Below are 18,057 nucleotides of genomic sequence, written 5' to 3' on the forward strand. Positions count from 1 at the left end.
ATTCTAGGGGTATGTCCTTAGTCACCATTCTAGGGGTATGTCAATAGTCACCATTTCACCATTCTAGGGGTATGTCCATAGTCACCATTTCACCATTCTAGGGGTATGTCCTTAGTCACCATTTCATGTGTAGGAAACATTCTTATTTACATCAAAACATAATTAATATTGATTTGTAATGACCCTGTCGTTCATGTTTGTCAGTGTTTGTATGTTGTTGTTGTTGTTGTTGTTGTTGTTGTTGTTATTGTTGTTGTTGTTGTTGTTGTTGTTGTTGTTGTTGTTGTTGCTGCTGTTCTTGTTTGTTTGTTCAGTTGTTTGTTTTTGTTAAGATAACTAACTGAGCCCCTGTGGAGTGACTGTGGATGCTTGGTTGGTTGGCTGGTTGGTTGGTTCACAGTGCCCGTGACAGAGTGACTGTGGTTGGTTGGTTGGTTGGCTCACAGTCCCCATGATAGAGTGACTGTGGTTGGTTGGTTGGGTGGGTGGTTTACAGTCCCCGTGATAGAGTGACTGTGGTTGGTTGGTTGGTTGACAGACCCCATGATATAGTGACTGTGGTTGGTTGGTTGGTTCACAGTCCCCATGATAGCGTGACTGTGGTTGGTTGGTTCACATTCCATCTGATAGAGTGTCTGTGGTTGGTTGGTTGGTTGGTTGGTTGGTTGGTTGGTTCACAGTCCCCATAATAGAGTGACTGGGGTTGGTTGGTTGGTTCACAGTCCCCATGATAGTGTGACCGTGGTTGGTTGGTTGGTTGGTTGGTTGGTTGGTTGGTTGGTTGGTTGGTTGGTTGGTTGGTTGGTTGGTTGGTTGATTCACGTCCCTCTCATAGAGGGACTGTGGTTTGTTGGTTCACATTCCATCTTATAGAGTGACTGTGGTTGGTTGGTTCATAGTCCCTCTCCCAAAGTGTCCGTGGTTGGTTGGTTCACCATCCCTGTGATAGAGTGACGGTGGTTGGTTGGTTCACCATCCCTGTGATAGAGTGACTGTGGTTGGTTGGTTCACCATCCATCTGATAGAGTGACTGTGGTTGGTTGGTTCACCATCCCTGTGGAAGAGTGACTGTGGTTGGTTGGTTCACCATCACTGTGATAGAGTAACTGTGGTTGGTTGGTTCACCATCCCTGTGATAGAGTGACTGTGGTTGGTTGGTTCACCATCCCTGTGATAGAGTGAATGTGGTTGGTTGGTCGGTTGGTTCAAGTCCCTCTCATAGATTGACTGGTTGGTTAGTCTACAGTCCCTCTGATAGAGTGACTATGGTTGGTTGGTTGGTTGGTTGGTTGGTTTGTTCACAGTCCCTCTCATAGATTGACTGTGGTTGGTTTGTTCACAGTCCTTCTGATAGAGTGACTGTGGTTGGTTGGTTCACAGTCCTTCTGATAGAGTGACTGTGGTTGGTTGGTTCACAGTCCTTCTGATAGAGTGACTGTGGTTGGCTTTCTAATATAATGACTAGTGAATATACATTATGTAATCCCTGTAAAATGATATTGAATATTAATGTTACATATTTAATACTAGTCCGTGGATTTTTTTAAGTACAGCTGACACTGGGATATGATATACTGGTCTTATGACGTAATTGGTACGGAAAACATCAAAGGCTTACTACTAGGTGTTTTTTCTCCATATATCACAACTCTTCCTTATCAAATTGTATCATGTACTATGTCCACATATATGTACATACTTTAGCTGAAAATAGGTCCTACGTTCACACTCTGCCAATGGTATATTGTCATTGCTATTATAATCAATCTGCCTCCATAAACACCACAGACACAGATACAGGCACATACATACATACATACATACATACATACATACATACATACATACATACATACATACATACATACATACATACATACATACATACATACATACACACACACACACACGCACACACACACACACACACACACGCATACATACATACATACATACATACATACATACATACATACATACATACATACATACATACATACATACATACATACATACATACATACATACATACATACATACATACATACATACATACATACATACATTTCTTTTCAAAGCTAATCCCCAATTCCGCTATGTTTGCCCTATTCCTTTTTAAGTTTCCAGATATCTTCATTAAGACGTGGCCAAACATCTCTAGACACGCTCAACGCCGTCTAGTTAGTTGGATGTTTGGGCCTCGGAACATGATTTATGTCAAAGACAATGACATCATACCAAAATAATCTTTTCTCATCCATAATAAACGATTTTTACAAAATAAATATTTCAATTATTTAGTGTTATTTTTATAGCCATGGTGTAAAATGTCAAAAATACAAGCTTAGAGTCTTGCTACTTTCAAAATTGTACTATGTACTGAATCACGATACTCACGAATAAAGTTATAAGAGGGTGTATGTTTTAGTGGAGTATAGGGTCTTATGACTTTTTAAGAGACAAACGTTTGGTGTAACTTTAACAATTGTACAGAAATGGGTGATCAAGATCATACGAACTGCCTTATCAGTGATTAGCGCCCCCGATGGTATGGTAGAGAGAGTGGTAGAGAGAGCGATTACGACATGGGTAACAAGGAGAATAATGATATGAACTGTGTTGTGATAAGACTTTGTTTATTAAGGAACAGTATTGCCTATATGTAAACTATCGTAAGAGGGCGTGTGCCTTGGATGGGTTTATTAAGTTTTTTTGTTAAAAGATTAATGTTTTATCACGTGTCTTTCGTTTTCTATCTGCCCGATGTGACGAATTGTATTTGCCATGAGTATATTTTCGCCAAATTTGTTTATATGATGCTATATAGTTAAACTATGCATTCTCAGTTTTGTCAGAGTATTTTTGTCTGTTGCCTTTTGAGTTTGACAAACAATATGTACGTGGATTGTCCAAATAAACAGCATGAATTACCGTTAATACAACTTGAGTTTTAAATATTGAAATGTACCAATATCATACTTTGTCGAGGCCTTCAATTCGACAGTTATGCTTAGTTTACAAGCCACCACCATGATTTGCAAGCCACGCTGGGTAGGCAATAAAACACATTTAAGTTATTAAAGCATGTCACGTGCAAAACATTCTGAAAAAGTCAAACAAATGTGAATTAAACTTGAGCACTGTCTCGAACAAACTGGTACTCAAACATGTCCATATCGATCGACTTATAAGCTTATTCAAATATAGACTGTAGCACAGTGGTAAACTCTATACGATTCACTAAGATTTTATGCAGTGACAGCAAGATACGTCATGATTTTATGCAATGACAGCAAGATACGTCATGATTTTATGCAATGACATAGCAAGATACGTCATGATTTTATGCACTGACATAGCAAGATACATCATGATTTTATGCACTGACATAGCAAGATACATCATGATTTTATGCAATGACAGCAAGATACGTCATGATTTTATGCAATGACAGCAAGATACGTCATGATTTTATGCACTGACATAGCAAGATACGTCATGATTTTATGCACTGACATAGCAAGATACGTCATGATTTTATGCAGTGACAGCAAGATACGTCATGATTTTATGCAATGACAGCAAGATACGTCATGATTTTATGCACTGACATAGCAAGATACGTCATGATTTTATGCACTGACATAGCAAGATACGTCATGATTTTATGCAGTGACAGCAAGATACGTCATGATTTAATGCAATGACATCGCAAGATACGTCATGATTTTATGCACTGACATAGCAAGATACGTCATGATTTTATGCACTGACATAGCAAGATACGTCATGATTTTATGCAGTGACAGCAAGATACGTCATGATTTAATGCAATGACATAGCAAGATACGTCATGATTTTATGCACTGACATAGCAAGATACGTCATGATTTTATGCAGTGACAGCAAGATACGTCATGATTTAATGCAGTGACAGCAAGATATGTCATGATTTTATGCAATGACAGCAAGATACGTCATGATTTTATGCAATGACATAGCAAGATACGTCATGATTTTATGCAATGACATAGCAAGATACGTCATGATTTTATGCAATGACATAGCAAGATACGTCATGATTTTATGCAATGACAGCAAGATACGTCATGATTTAATGCAGTGACAGCAAGATACGTCATGATTTAATGCAGTGACAGCAACATACGTCATGATTTAATGCAGTGACATAGCAAGATACGTCATGATTTTATGCAATGACATAGCAAGATACGTCATGATTTTATGCAGTGACAGCAAGATACGTCATGATTTAATGCAGTGACAGCAAGATACGTCATGATTTAATGCAGTGACAGCAAGATACGTCATGATTTTGTGCAATGACATAGCAAGATACATCATGATTTTATGCAATGACATAGCAAGATACATCATGATTTTATGCAATGACATAGCAAGATACGTCATGATTTTATGCAATGACATAGCAAGATACGTCATGATTTTATGCAGTGACAGCAAGATACGTCATGATTTTATGCAGTGACATAGCAAGATACGTCATGATTTTATGCAATGACAGCAAGATACGTCATGATTTAAGCAATGACACAGCAAGATATGTTATGATTTTATGCAATGACATAGCAAGATACGTCATGATTTTATGCAATGACATAGCAAGATAGGTCATGATTTTATGCAATGACATAGCAAGATAGGTCATGATTTTATTGAATGACATAACAAGATACGTCATGATTTTATGCAATGACATAGCAAGATAGGTCATGATTTTATTGAATGACATAACAAGATACGTCATGATTTTATGCAATGACATGGCCAGATACATCAGGATTATATTTTATGCAATGACATAGCAAGATACGAAGAGAAGACAACTCCCATATATATGTGTTGGATGATAAACCTTAAAGCATGGAGTTTGGAAAGGGGTGTCCAACAACGGTGACAAATGCCTTTAAAATCTGTATCAATACACTAACACATAGAAAACAGCTAAGAGGAGTAAAGTAAACGTTGTAATTTCTAAACTAGAGTTATTAGGAAAGATGCAAAGGCTGTACAAATAATTTGAAGGAAGCTAAAATTGATGTATTATTAAGTAAAATTTGACATTTCCATTTTTACCTATATTTCTCATTTTCACGAGTTTTCTCAATATCATGAATATCCGAGCCTAACCAAGTCGCGCGCTTATTGGTTTCGCCTAAATGTTTCAAATGTCCCACATGGTTAATAGGCATCCTCAGTGACGTTTTATTTTGGTCTTACTGAATGTACAAGACGCTTAAGTAACCAATAATACAGAGACCATATCGGAAAACAACGAAAAACACAACTACTTGAACCAGACACTCACATATGAAAATAAAAAATAAAAAATAAACTTACCTCACTTATTCTAAAATTGAATGTAATCGGAACCACACAATTATATTTTACGCCTCACAGCCGGTTTTTGCAGTTCAGTATGACTAGATAAACACAAGAATGATGATAGCTTCATAAAAATTATAACTTGGATAATCGAAATAGAAAGTTACCTACTTCAAGTTGTCAAGGTGTATAATAAATCTCAGCTAATCACCGATAGTATACCTACATAGAAAAGAAAGGATATGATGTCAATTTTTTCCCTTGATATTTGTATGTTTTGAAATCAGAATGGTCGATGACAACTTGTGTTGGGATTAAACATATTTCTCCCTTCTTATACTATTTCTGAAGGTCTTGGTTGGTAGGTTCTAGACTAGAAGTTTTTTTTTTCCCTGGGCGAACGCCTTTCCAACGTTGGAAAGGCGTTCGCCCAGGAAAAAAAACTAACGTAAAAGACGCAATAACGATGGAATAAAGGCAAATACAGGAAAACCAGCCTATCTAACATCAGATTTTAATCAGATTGGTATGTGTGAGACTGCAAATTTACTACTCATCCATGTGTTGAGGGCGCACTTTGGTTTGTGCATGCATCCCGGGCATGCGTATATCACTAAACTATTGGTTGCTGTGATTTCTGGCGCGCTCACTGAAAGTTTTGTTGTCAAATTATCACAGAATTGAGTGCTTATTCCACAACTTATGGAAAGCCTGCATGAATCCCTGCTTGGTGTTTTAGTGTGACAAGCACAGAGAATTGTATAGGATTACACATACAGGTTGCATCCTGTCAGGGTCTTTTCTTCTACTGTATGTACTACTGAATTTCGCCTTATTTAATGTGGACTTGGAAATAAAAGAACTTGGTATTGATGACTTCAGCTACAGTGTCTGTGTGCATCTTTATCGAATGTTACACATGGATTTTATCAATTGAGAGTCGGTGACTTTCTCTTTATATACTGTTGTACGTTGAATTTAGGGACCAGTCAGTTTCTCCAGCCTGGGGGGCGGGGGAAATGGTCGGTGGATTCTTCCATCAGGCCGACAAATATCAATGAACCCCCCCCCCCCCCACCATATGTAAAACCGAAAACAGGTTGACCCCCGCCCCCATCACTTGATTCTAAACCATGATGACCCACCCCCATATAACATATTCACATGACAGGTACTTTTTGATCATGACTTAGTGTGACCGTCTTGCAAATACTTTACAAGATCCCGGAATAGCACTATCACATCATTATTGACAACACAGGGTAAATATATTCCAAAACGAGTTTAATAGCATCTTGACAGCGAAAGCTTGAATATGTACACCTCTCATGGGGGTCAGAGGGGACTCCCCTAGAAGCCTTGAAGGATATGGTGATTTGTAGTGTCAACAACATGTAGTGTCCAAAATAGAAAGTGTATTAATCCCTTCTGACAAGTTCATACTGATGAGTAGAACAATTTAGATTAACTTCTTTTATAAACTACCATTATGAAACCTTCAAGTTCACTTTTTCCCCAAAGTGCAATGTAAGTGAAGCATTGATTGTGAAACAGCCAAGCATTTACATGACATGTTCTGTAACTAGTGTGGTAGCTAGGTAATACATGTATATGCATATGTATAGTTATATTTGAACTCTTAAGTAATATTAAAGAATTGATGTAAGAAACAGGGACAAGAACAATATTTACGTGGACCAACATTTTCGACAAGGCTATATGCCATTGTAGAAAAGGATTTTTTCTTCCATCACAATCCAAAACACAATGACCCCCCCCCCATCCACAATTTTTCAAAAGTGTGATGCCGACCCCCCCCCCCCCAAACACACACACTGCTAATTTCAAAAATACTGCCAATGGCATTGTAGCACAACTGTAGTTTTTAAAAATGTTTATTCATATGCCAGTCCATACTAACAATAGGTGTTCATTTGCTGAATGACTATCCAGTTGCCTATCCAACCATGTTGCTATCTTTGCAATATACGTGATCATTTGGCTGTTGCTATGGGGCGTGGTCTTGTTGCTAGGCATATTTGCATACATTTTTTGAATGTTTATTCAATTCTCTATTAATCCGTTATCTTCCCAATATATGTGATCACTTGGCTGTTGCTATGGGCGTAGTCTTGTTGCTAGGCACATTTGCATACATTTTTTGAATTCATGTCTTTCTATTCCTGTTATCTTTGCAATAAACATGATTTGGCTGTTGCTATGGGCGTGGTCTTGTTGCTAGGCAAATTTACACATTTTTTGAATGTTTATTCAATTGTCGTAATCCCTGTTATCTTTGTGAAATACACGACCATGTGGCTGTTGCTATGGACGTTGTCATAGTTGCTAAGGATATTTGCATACATTGCCTACCAGATGTTATTTGACCAAAATATACTGCCGTTCGGTTGTTGCTAAGAGCATGGTCATGATTGCTAGGGTCAATTGTGTCAAAATATTTTGAACAAAATCTGCAGAATAACACTTCTAGAAACATCTCACCAAGTTTCAGTCTCATTGACCAAGTACTTTTTGAGATATAAATTTTTAACCAAAATTCACATTTTTACACCTAATTTGAATATTACTGATGAGATCATTATATGCTTAATATTTCTTCATCTATACACCCCAAGATGCCATGCCAATCCCCCAGTACTTTTGGACTTTAAGTTTTTTGACCAAATATCACATTTCTTGACCCAAAACCCACATCTCTGATGCAATCATTTTCATTTGAACAATTTCCCAACTAGACACCAGAAATAACATGACCACCAAAAATCAAAGCAATCGGTCCAGCAGTATTTTACTTTAAGTCGTTTACACACACACACATCCACACACAGACAGACAGACAGACAGAGAGACACCAGGCGATCCCTATAACACTACTGACCCTCAGTTCAGTTGAGCTAAAAACAGGGTGAACCCCCCCCCCCCAGCCAAAGAAACTGACCGGTCCCTTATACAGTCTGTATATTCAATCAATCAATCAATCAAAAGAATTTCTATATCACCAAAATCCAATCTGACGTAATGTTCTATGGTGCTGAACATGAACAATAGTAGATTAATCTAAACAGTTAGAGAAAGCTCTTGCAAAGAAATGTGTCTTGATGTCCTTCTTGAATTTATTTGACAGTTGACGAAGAATGAAGTTCAAGTGGTATACTGTTCCATAAGACTGGCACTGCTCGCTAGAACGCACGCTCATCGTATGACTTTGTATTACAGCGGGGTACATGAAGTAGACTTTTGTTATTTGAGCGAAGTGAATGAGTTGCGGGTTTACAGGTTTACTGTTAATCAAGTCAGCGAGGTAACCAAGAGTATTGTTATTGAGTGCCATGTAGGTGATCAGTAGTACTTTGTATTGAATCCTGTAATGGACAGGTAGCCAGTGAAGATCAGAAAGGACCAGTGTAATGTGATGTTTTCTTTGTAAGTGACACAATCCTAGCTGCTGTATTTTGGACATGTTGAAGGGGGGACAATGTCTTTTGGCTGGTACCCCATACAGGAGGGCATTGCAGTAGTCAAGTTTCAATGATATCAGTGCCTGAACAAGCTTCTGACAAACTTTCTTTGTAAGATACTGGCGTATGTGACCTATTGCTCAGAGGTGAAAAAGAACTGATCTATATATTGTGTTCGTCTACCTTCACTTACAAATGTGTTCATTACTTCTAGTATCTTTAAACGAATAAACACCAAGAAAGCAAGATTATTCACTTTGGGGTAGAATTTTGAAATGTCGTGTGTATGCATAACTTTGAGTGCAAATTTATTTTGATATAGAGCCAATTGAATAGCGCCCTCTGGCAACAAATAGCGCTGCCTACAGGTCATGTAGTATGGCAGCCATGGCAAAGTTTGGGTTTTCTACTGGAACACCTGAAATGTATGCCACATCTTGCCTAAAATGGGTAAAGTACAAACTGTAATATGTCAGTAGTTCACGAAGATACAATATTGTGATGTCTTTAGAAACATACCAGATCACGTTGTAAAGGCCCAGTTACATGAGGCAACTTGAGGAGCAATGCACTAAGCAATTTGCTGCATGCTATGAATTGCCTTGCGTGCAAACATAATTGCAGGGTCTTGCAATGTCGATAGGTTGGATTTTCTGCAACTTGTCGCAAGTTGCTTCTCGAGTTGCCTCATGAATTGCCCCATGTAACCACCTCGTTGTGTCACAAACAGTAAACCATATCCCCACATGTCAAATGACGTTTAATGTTATAGCCGCAATGTTTTTAGTATAAATATTCTATTTTGGCAAGTATATTTGGTATAATTTCGATACATCACCATGATTACCACTTACCAATAGTATACAACGTCTATGAATGCTTGATCTCTGCTGAATATCATTTTATTTCTATTAAACTTGAATGGAAGTAGTGACGTCAGAAAGATCAACATCGCCCTAAACGAACTTTGAATTGCATATAGTTTGGTATCAATACCTCTACAAGTTTCCTGGAATTTTATTGGTAATATTAGCAATTTTATCACATTTCTTCCAAGTTCATGCCGCTAGAAGACTTGACCTTTATTGACCTGTAACCTTTTTATGTCTACGCATGTGCAACAGTTTGCTTTACGACAGCCCTTGTGACTCACCAAGCAACTAATTGCTTCAAGTATCCATGCCATTGTAGTTGCTACCCTCATCTCATATTAATGACCCAGTCAATTTGTCTTGAACACACTTATATCTGCTCATCTCAAGTCACCTACAAAACAAATTTCAACTCAATTGGCCCGGTAGTTTTGGATTTTTATTTTTACACCTAATTTGCATAACAATGACCAAATAACCTTGTCATGAACAAACTTATATCTGCTCATCAAATGACACCTACACACCAAATTTCAGGCCAAATTAACAATGCAGTTTTAAAGGAGATAAAAGTAGAAAGTTAATGAACAACGATGGAGAAGCAACCTAACCCTTATGCTCTGCACAGTTTCGCTGACAGTGGAGCTAAAAACTCTGATGTGAGAAATTGAGCGAAAAAACTGTTTAAAATAATAACAAGTCTTCTTAGAAGACCTTAATGTGACTGAATGGAGATATGATTTAGAAGAAATTGGTGGCAACAAATAAATACTACAAAGTGACTGTGATAATGCAGGTAATTGCTGAATTTCAGTAACTGAGCCCAAAGATCCAGGTCAAGGTCAAAGTCTAAAAGGAAAGTTTAAATCACTTGAATGTAGTCTCCATGTATTAATGTTTTGAGTAAATTGGTAAATCATGATTTTTCTCTACAAATATGGCTGCCATTCAGCAAAAATAGTGCCAATGGTGTTGTAGCACAACTGTACAGTTTTTACAAATGATTATCCACTTGCTGATCCATGCTAGGTATAGGTGTTCATTTGCTGAATGACTATCAAGTTGCCTATCCAACCATTATTAAAACCATTATTAGAAACTGTACAGTTGTGCTACAATGCCATTGGTGCTATTTTTGAGATATAAATTGATGGAATCATCATGTCATGAACAATTGACCAAAATGGCATTTTTGACCCAACTCACACACCTGTGATGTGATCATTTTGCTCTGAACAATTTTCCAACTGGACACCAAAAGTAATATCCCCGTCAAATACCAAGGCAATAGGTCCAGTGGTTTTTGAGTTTAAGTTGTTTACACACACACACACACACGCACACGCACACGCACACGCACACGCACACGCACACACACACACACACACACACACACACTCACACGCACACGCACACGCACACACACACACACACACACACACACACGCACACGCACATACATACAGACACACACACACACACACACACACACACACTCACTTCAGTGGTGTCTATATGTATTAAACTTTTGGCGGTAAAAGGCAAAATTGTGTATTTTTAGGACAAATATGATAACCGTTGCCATTTTGCTATAAAGGTCAAGGGAATAAAATTAAGTGAAGTGCACACGCACTCTATAGTGTTTGACATTTGTGCCAGGTCTGGTCATTAAGTCATGGGTGTCAGAGATATGACTGGCCATGGATGGATGGTTACACACATACACATACACTCATATACACACACATACATGGGCAGATGGATGAACAGACATGACCATTCCTATACCCCCTCAAGACCTTGCCCACTGGGGCTAAAATCACCCACAGAAGTTGAGTGAACAAATTAGACAATGACATCATATCATTAAAAGTCAAGATTTGATGTTTGTTTTTGTTTTCCATCACATCTTCTATCCTTCTCCACTTTAGCATTGTCACCTTTCTTGCTTGCTTCATTTGAGGAAAGAGCTGCCAGCTGAAGAAAGAGAATATCAAACATGTTACCACATTTCATTTATTTATTTATTAATCTTTCATATACAGACACCATTTCAGTGCATTAACACTGTTCTCCCAATGGAACCTGTTGCAAGATTACGTACACAGAAAAAAAAGAAAGAAAAAAAAAGAAAAGGACAAACCAGGACAAAAAGTTACAGATGCACAGTGTATTTTAAAAGATATCCAATTACATTACCAGACTACATTCTTAAGATGTCTTTTAAATATCGATGAGTTCGGAGCTGATCTTATGGATAGGGGTAGATTGTTCCATAGAACAGCACCACTATAGTGAAATGCCCGTTTCCCATATTCCGTTTTAACTGTAGGGATATATGTGACCTTGACTGACCTGTCTTGTGTTATGAAGATGAATTTGGTTGGAAAAATTGAACATTTCAGTGAGGTAACTAGGTGCATTACCTGTTACGGATTTGTAGATGAGTGTTGCCAGTTGGCATTTCCATCTAATTTGAGGGCTGACCCAACTCAAGTTTTCATATACCCAACCCATACTAGTATCACAGGGAACTTCGAGGAGCAGTCTACCAGCTCGTTTATGCAGTTTTAGAGAAATTTTAGCATAAAATTTTGGAAATATGTGTTGAAAATTTCAATTTTGAATCCAGCCAAACCCATAAGTATTTGAAATCAAATACTTGCTCTACTAGGTCTCTCTGTATTTGAATTTTTGCAAAACTGAATTTAGTTTTAGTCTTTGAGAAGTACCGAAAAGCATGGTCTTGGTTTTACTTGTATTCAGTGTTAACTTGTTTGAGTCAAGCCAGGCCTTGACATGTATTATTTCCTCTGTGAGTGTCACTTCAATATCAGCAACTGATTTGCTTGAATAGAAAATAGCCGTGTCATCTGCATACATAATTACTTGAGCCTTTATAACTGTTTCCGGCAGGTCATTGATATAAAGGGTGAAAACTAAAGGTCCCAGGATTGAACCTTAGGGTACCCCACAAGAAATTCCCATGCTTTCTGATAATGTGGAATTTAACTCTACAACTTGTGTACGGCCCGTTAGATAGGCATGGAACCATGCCAATGCACTGCCTTGTATAGTAATCTCATCTCACCTCACCTCATCTCACCTAGCCCCCTCCACTCACCTCACCTCATCTCATCCCCTCCACTCACCTCACCTCACCTCATCTCACCTAGCCCCCTCCACTCACCTCACCTCACCTCACCTCATCTCACCTAGCCCCTCCACTCACCTCACCTCACCTCACCTCATCTCACCTAGCCCCTCCACTCACCTCAACTCATCAACTCACCTCACCTCACATCATCACCTCACCTCACCTCATCTCATCCCCTCCACTCACCTCACCTCACCTCATCTCATCCCCTCCACTCACCTCACCTCAACTCATCCCCTCCACTCACCTCATCTCACCTAGCCCCCTCCACTCACCTCACCTCAACTCATCTCACCTCACCTCCCTTACTTCACCTAGCCCCTTCCACTCACCTCACCTCAACTCATCTCACCTCACCTCCCCTTACTTCACCTCACCCCATCCCACTCCATCTCACCTCATTCCACCTCACCTCATCCTACCTCATCTCATCTTATCTGTTCATTATATTATGGCTTCATGTCGTTTACTGGATTTAAATGTCTATATTTTTTGTCAAATGCAAAGTAAACAACACAAGCCATCATAGATCACATAGTTCCCACTGTTTGGGAGCTGTTGATCCCTGTTTCGATTGTAACACTTCGTGTCTGTGATAGGTGCAATCAAAAATTGGCATGCATATGTACCCAATAGTACACTGCCCTTATACCAAGACTGACTGAAATGTCTGCCAAATGGCTCCAGACAGAATGGTCGCCCAGCAGTCCTGTTGGATCATATCATGGCACAAGTTGACATACATATATACATCATGCTTGAACAGATCTCATACAAAGTTGGTATAAGGAAAATGTCAAATGTTTGCCCAGTGGCCATATTGGATCGTATCATGACACAAGTTGATAGATTATACTACAATATCCTTTTAAAGGGAATCGGTTAAAACAGAATGGCTGCCCAGCAGTCCTGTTGGATCATATCATGACACAAGTTGACATACATATATACATCATAGTACATTGTCTTTGTGTAAAGTTTTGATGGAAATTGTTCATGTTCACCCAGTGGTTATAATGGATTGTATCGTCACACAAATTGATGTGCATATGAAGAATATGGTACAATATATATCCCTGTACCCAGTTTGAAGGGAATCGGTTCAGACACATCGAAGTAATGGCTCTGGACATGCAAAACTGGCAGCCATATTGGATTGTATCGAGACATAAATTTACATGCATATCTATCTTGTACCAATGGTTCTGGATATGAAAAAATTGTCTTAAAACAGGCCACCCGGTGGCCATATTGGATTGTATCATGACAAAAATTGACGTCATGCATATGTATGTAATAGAACATTGTCCTTATACCAACTTTGAATGAGATCTGTTCAGGCATATCTGCGTAATGGCTTTGAACATGAAAAAATGTGTAAAAAAAATGGCCGTCTAGTAGCCATATTGGATTGTATCACAAAATAAATTGACATGCTATATGTATGCCATAATGTGTTGTCCTTGTACCAAGTTTGATAGAAATTGGTCAAGTCATTTTCGAGAAATGGCTCTGGACGCATGCACGCACACACGCATGCATGCATGGATACACGGATGGATGGAGCTCAATCTATAAGTCCCAACCGGACTTCATCAGGCAGGGACTAATAAACACTGCTGTTAATACTGTGTCTACTACTATTACTAATATAATAATAAACCACAATCTTTACCTTTTGTCGAACCTTATTTGTCTTGCCAATGCCAAGTCTAGAAGATAGAAACACAAATCATGTGGTTGTCAGTAACACTTATCATTCCATTCCTAGGGTTTTAGTTACTCTTAATCACAGACAATGAATCTGATCAGCAAAGGGTATTGTTTTGAGGTGTTAATACTAATAATAGGATGATTACAAGCTGGGTCATCACCTCAGGTAGGCTGCACTGATCCTTTTTGCTTAAAACATAAACTGAAAGTTACCAAGTGACATGCGAGTTGCTCGTCAGGAGCCATCGGATTTTGTTTTTTATAGCAACACCATATTATTGTTAAAGGTCAAAGGTGTGAATGATAAATTCTTACTTAGGGAGTCCTTTGGTTAATCATTAGATTGATATACTCTTACTTAGGGAGTCCTTTGGTTAATCATTAGATTGATATATTCTTACTTAGAGAGTCCTTTGTTCAGGCCTTAGTCATAAATACTTACTTAGGGTGTCATTTGTTAAGTCGTTACATTGATAAATACTTAGGGAGTCCTTTGTTTAGTCCTTAGATTAATAAATACCTACTTAGGGAGTCCTTTGATTAATAAATACTTACTTTGGGAGTCCTTTCTTTAGTCCTTAGACTGATACATACTTAGGGAGTCCTTGTTTAGTCCTTAGATTGATAAATACTTACTTAGGGAGTCCTTTGTTTAGTCCTTAGATTAATAAATACCTACTGAGGGAATCTTTTGTTTAGTCCTTTGATTTTATAAATACTTACTTTGGGAGTCCTTTGTTGAGTCCTTCCAACAAGACACAAGCTTTACATGTAGTATTACTTGAAATGTACCCACACTGTGTACACGTCATCTGAGTTGGCATCCTGATGTCCTTTTTAATTGATAAGCTCTCGCCTGAATGGATAATGTCTGGGCAAAAATAAACAATAAGTATAATACTTGTATTCTATAACTTAATTCTCCCTATCAATGACTGTCTGCCATTAATTCCTTGGTATCTCTGGTAATATATTATGGTATGTCATTTCATGTCATGTCATGTCATGTCTGCCATTAATTCCTTGGTATCCCTGGTAATATATTGTGGTATGTCATGACATAATATAATATACACAGCTGGCAAACACCATTGGATTGTCATATCAATGTCTGTTCATAGAGTCAAGTGATATCAATGTCTGTTCATAGAGTCAAGGCATATCAATGTCTGTTCATAGAGTCAAGTCATATCAATGTCTGTTCATAGATTCAAGTCATATCAATGTCTGTTCATAGAGTCAAGTGATATCAATGTCTGTCCATAGAGTCAAGTGATATCAATGTCTGTTCATAGAGTCAAGTGATATCAATGTCTGTTCATAGAGTCAAGTAATATCAATGTCTGTTCATAGAGTCAAGTCATATCAATGTGTTCATAGAGTCAAGTGATATCAATGTCTGTTCATAGAGTCAAGTCATATCAATGTCTGTTCATAGACTCAAGTGATATCAATGTCTGTTCATAGAGTCAAGTCATATCAATGTCTGTTCATAGAGTCAAGTCATATCAATGTCTGTTCATAGAGTCAAGTCATATCAATGTCTGTTCATAGAGTCAAGGCATATCAATGTCTGTTCATAGAGTCAAGTCATATCAATGTCTTTTCATAGAGTCAAGTCATATCAATGTCTGTTCATAGACTCAAGTGATATCAATGTCTGTTCATAGAGTCAAGTGATATCAATGTCTGTTCATAGAGTCAAGTAATATCAATGTCTGTTCATAGAGTCAAGTAATATCAATGTCTGTTCATAGAGTCAAGTGATATCAATGTCTGTTCATAGACTCAAGTCATATCAATGTCTGTTCATAGACTCAAGTCATATCAATGTCTGTTCATAGAGTCAAGTCATATCAATGTCTGTTCATAGAGTCAAGTCATATCAATGTCTGCATAGAGTCAAGTGATATCAATGTCTGTTCATAGAGTCAAGTGATATCAATGTCTGTTCAGAGACTCAAGTCATATCAATGTCTGTTCATAGACTCAAGTCATATCAATGTCTGTTCATAGAGTCAAGTCATATCAATGTCTGTTCATAGAGTCAAGTCATATCAATGTCTGTTCATAGAGTCAAGTCATATCAATGTCTGTTCATAGAGTCAAGTCATATCAATGTCTGTTCATAGAGTCAAGTGATATCAATGTCTGTTCATAGAGTCAAGTGATATCAATGTCTGTTCATAGACTCAAGTGATATCAATGTCTGTTCATAGACTCAAGTGATATCAATGTCTGTTCATAGAGTCAAGTAATATCAATGTCTGTTCATAGAGTCGTGATATCAATGTCTGTTCATAGAGTCAAGTCATATCAATGTCTGTTCATAGAGTCAAGTGATATCAATGTCTGTTCAGAGACTCAAGTCATATCAATGTCTGTTCATAGACTCAAGTAATATCAATGTCTGTTCATAGAGTCAAGTAATATCAATGTCTGTTCATAGAGTCAAGTGATATCAATGTCTGTTCATAGACTCAAGTCATATCAATGTCTGTTCATAGAGTCAAGTCATATCAATGTCTGTTCATAGAGTCAAGTCATATCAATGTCTGTTCATAGAGTCAAGTCATATCAATGTCTGTTCATAGAGTCAAGTGATATCAATGTCTGTTCATAGAGTCAAGTGATATCAATGTCTGTTCATAGAGTCAAGTGATATCAATTGATTCCATTACAGAGTAAAATGAACATTGTAAATGGTATGGTATGGTATGGTATGGTATAAGACATCAACATTGTAAATGGTATGGTATAAGACATCAACATATATATTAGACAAGTCAGTCTGACTCTCAGATAATATTAATAATAACATACTAATTATAATAACACTAAAGTAGACTTATAGAGTGCCTATAATCTCTGCAAGCAGAGCTCCAGGCACAGAAATGGAAAATTACTCTATGGTAAGAGGAAATATGGATTCACAGACACTGGATACTAGGCAATTGAAAAAGACTGAGACTAATGTTTAAAGAGATAAGTCTTGAGGGAATGGTGGGAGGATGTAAGAGACTTGGAGTGATGGAGATCAAAAGGAAGATTGTTCCATAATGTAGGGCCAATGTGAGAGAAAGATCTCCTGCCAAAAGTCTTTGTGGAAACCCTTGGATTACAAAGAAGATGTGAATCTGAGGAAGAGTGGAGTTGTCTTTGTGGAGTATGTTGATGAAGAAGGTCAGAGAGGTATTGAGGTCTAGAACCCACAACTGAATTAAAGCAAATCGATGAAACTTTGTAGTGAATATGAGAACTAATAGGTAACCAGTGAAGTTGTTGCAAGAAGGGATAGACATGGTCACACTTTTTAGCATTGCAGACAAGATGTGCAGCAGCATTCTGACAGTTACAATAGTATAAAGTGTTTAGGGCAACCAGAAAGGAGACAGTTACAATAGTATAAAGTGTTTAGGGCAACCAGAAAGGAGACAGTTACAATAGTATAAGGTGTTTAGGGCAACCA

General features: G+C 37.8%; 1 protein-coding gene across 1 annotated transcript in view; it reads right to left on the reverse strand.

Moving 5' to 3' along the window:
* Positions 1-11,229: 11,229 nt before the first annotated feature.
* LOC144432758 (cytoplasmic tRNA 2-thiolation protein 1-like) overlaps positions 11,230-18,057 on the reverse strand; it is a 93,080-nt gene continuing 86,252 nt past the window's right edge. Inside the window, exons 10-12 of the mRNA XM_078121033.1 lie at positions 15,312-15,459; positions 14,551-14,587; positions 11,230-11,695 (exon numbers count right to left, since the gene is read on the reverse strand). Coding sequence (XP_077977159.1) covers positions 11,585-11,695; positions 14,551-14,587; positions 15,312-15,459 — 296 coding nt within the window. The 3' untranslated portion in view covers positions 11,230-11,584. The remainder of the gene's footprint in view (positions 11,696-14,550; positions 14,588-15,311; positions 15,460-18,057) is intronic.

The sequence above is a fragment of the Glandiceps talaboti genome, chromosome 3 (assembly GCF_964340395.1).
Source record: "Glandiceps talaboti chromosome 3, keGlaTala1.1, whole genome shotgun sequence".
Classification (NCBI taxonomy): Eukaryota; Metazoa; Hemichordata; class Enteropneusta; family Spengelidae; genus Glandiceps; species Glandiceps talaboti.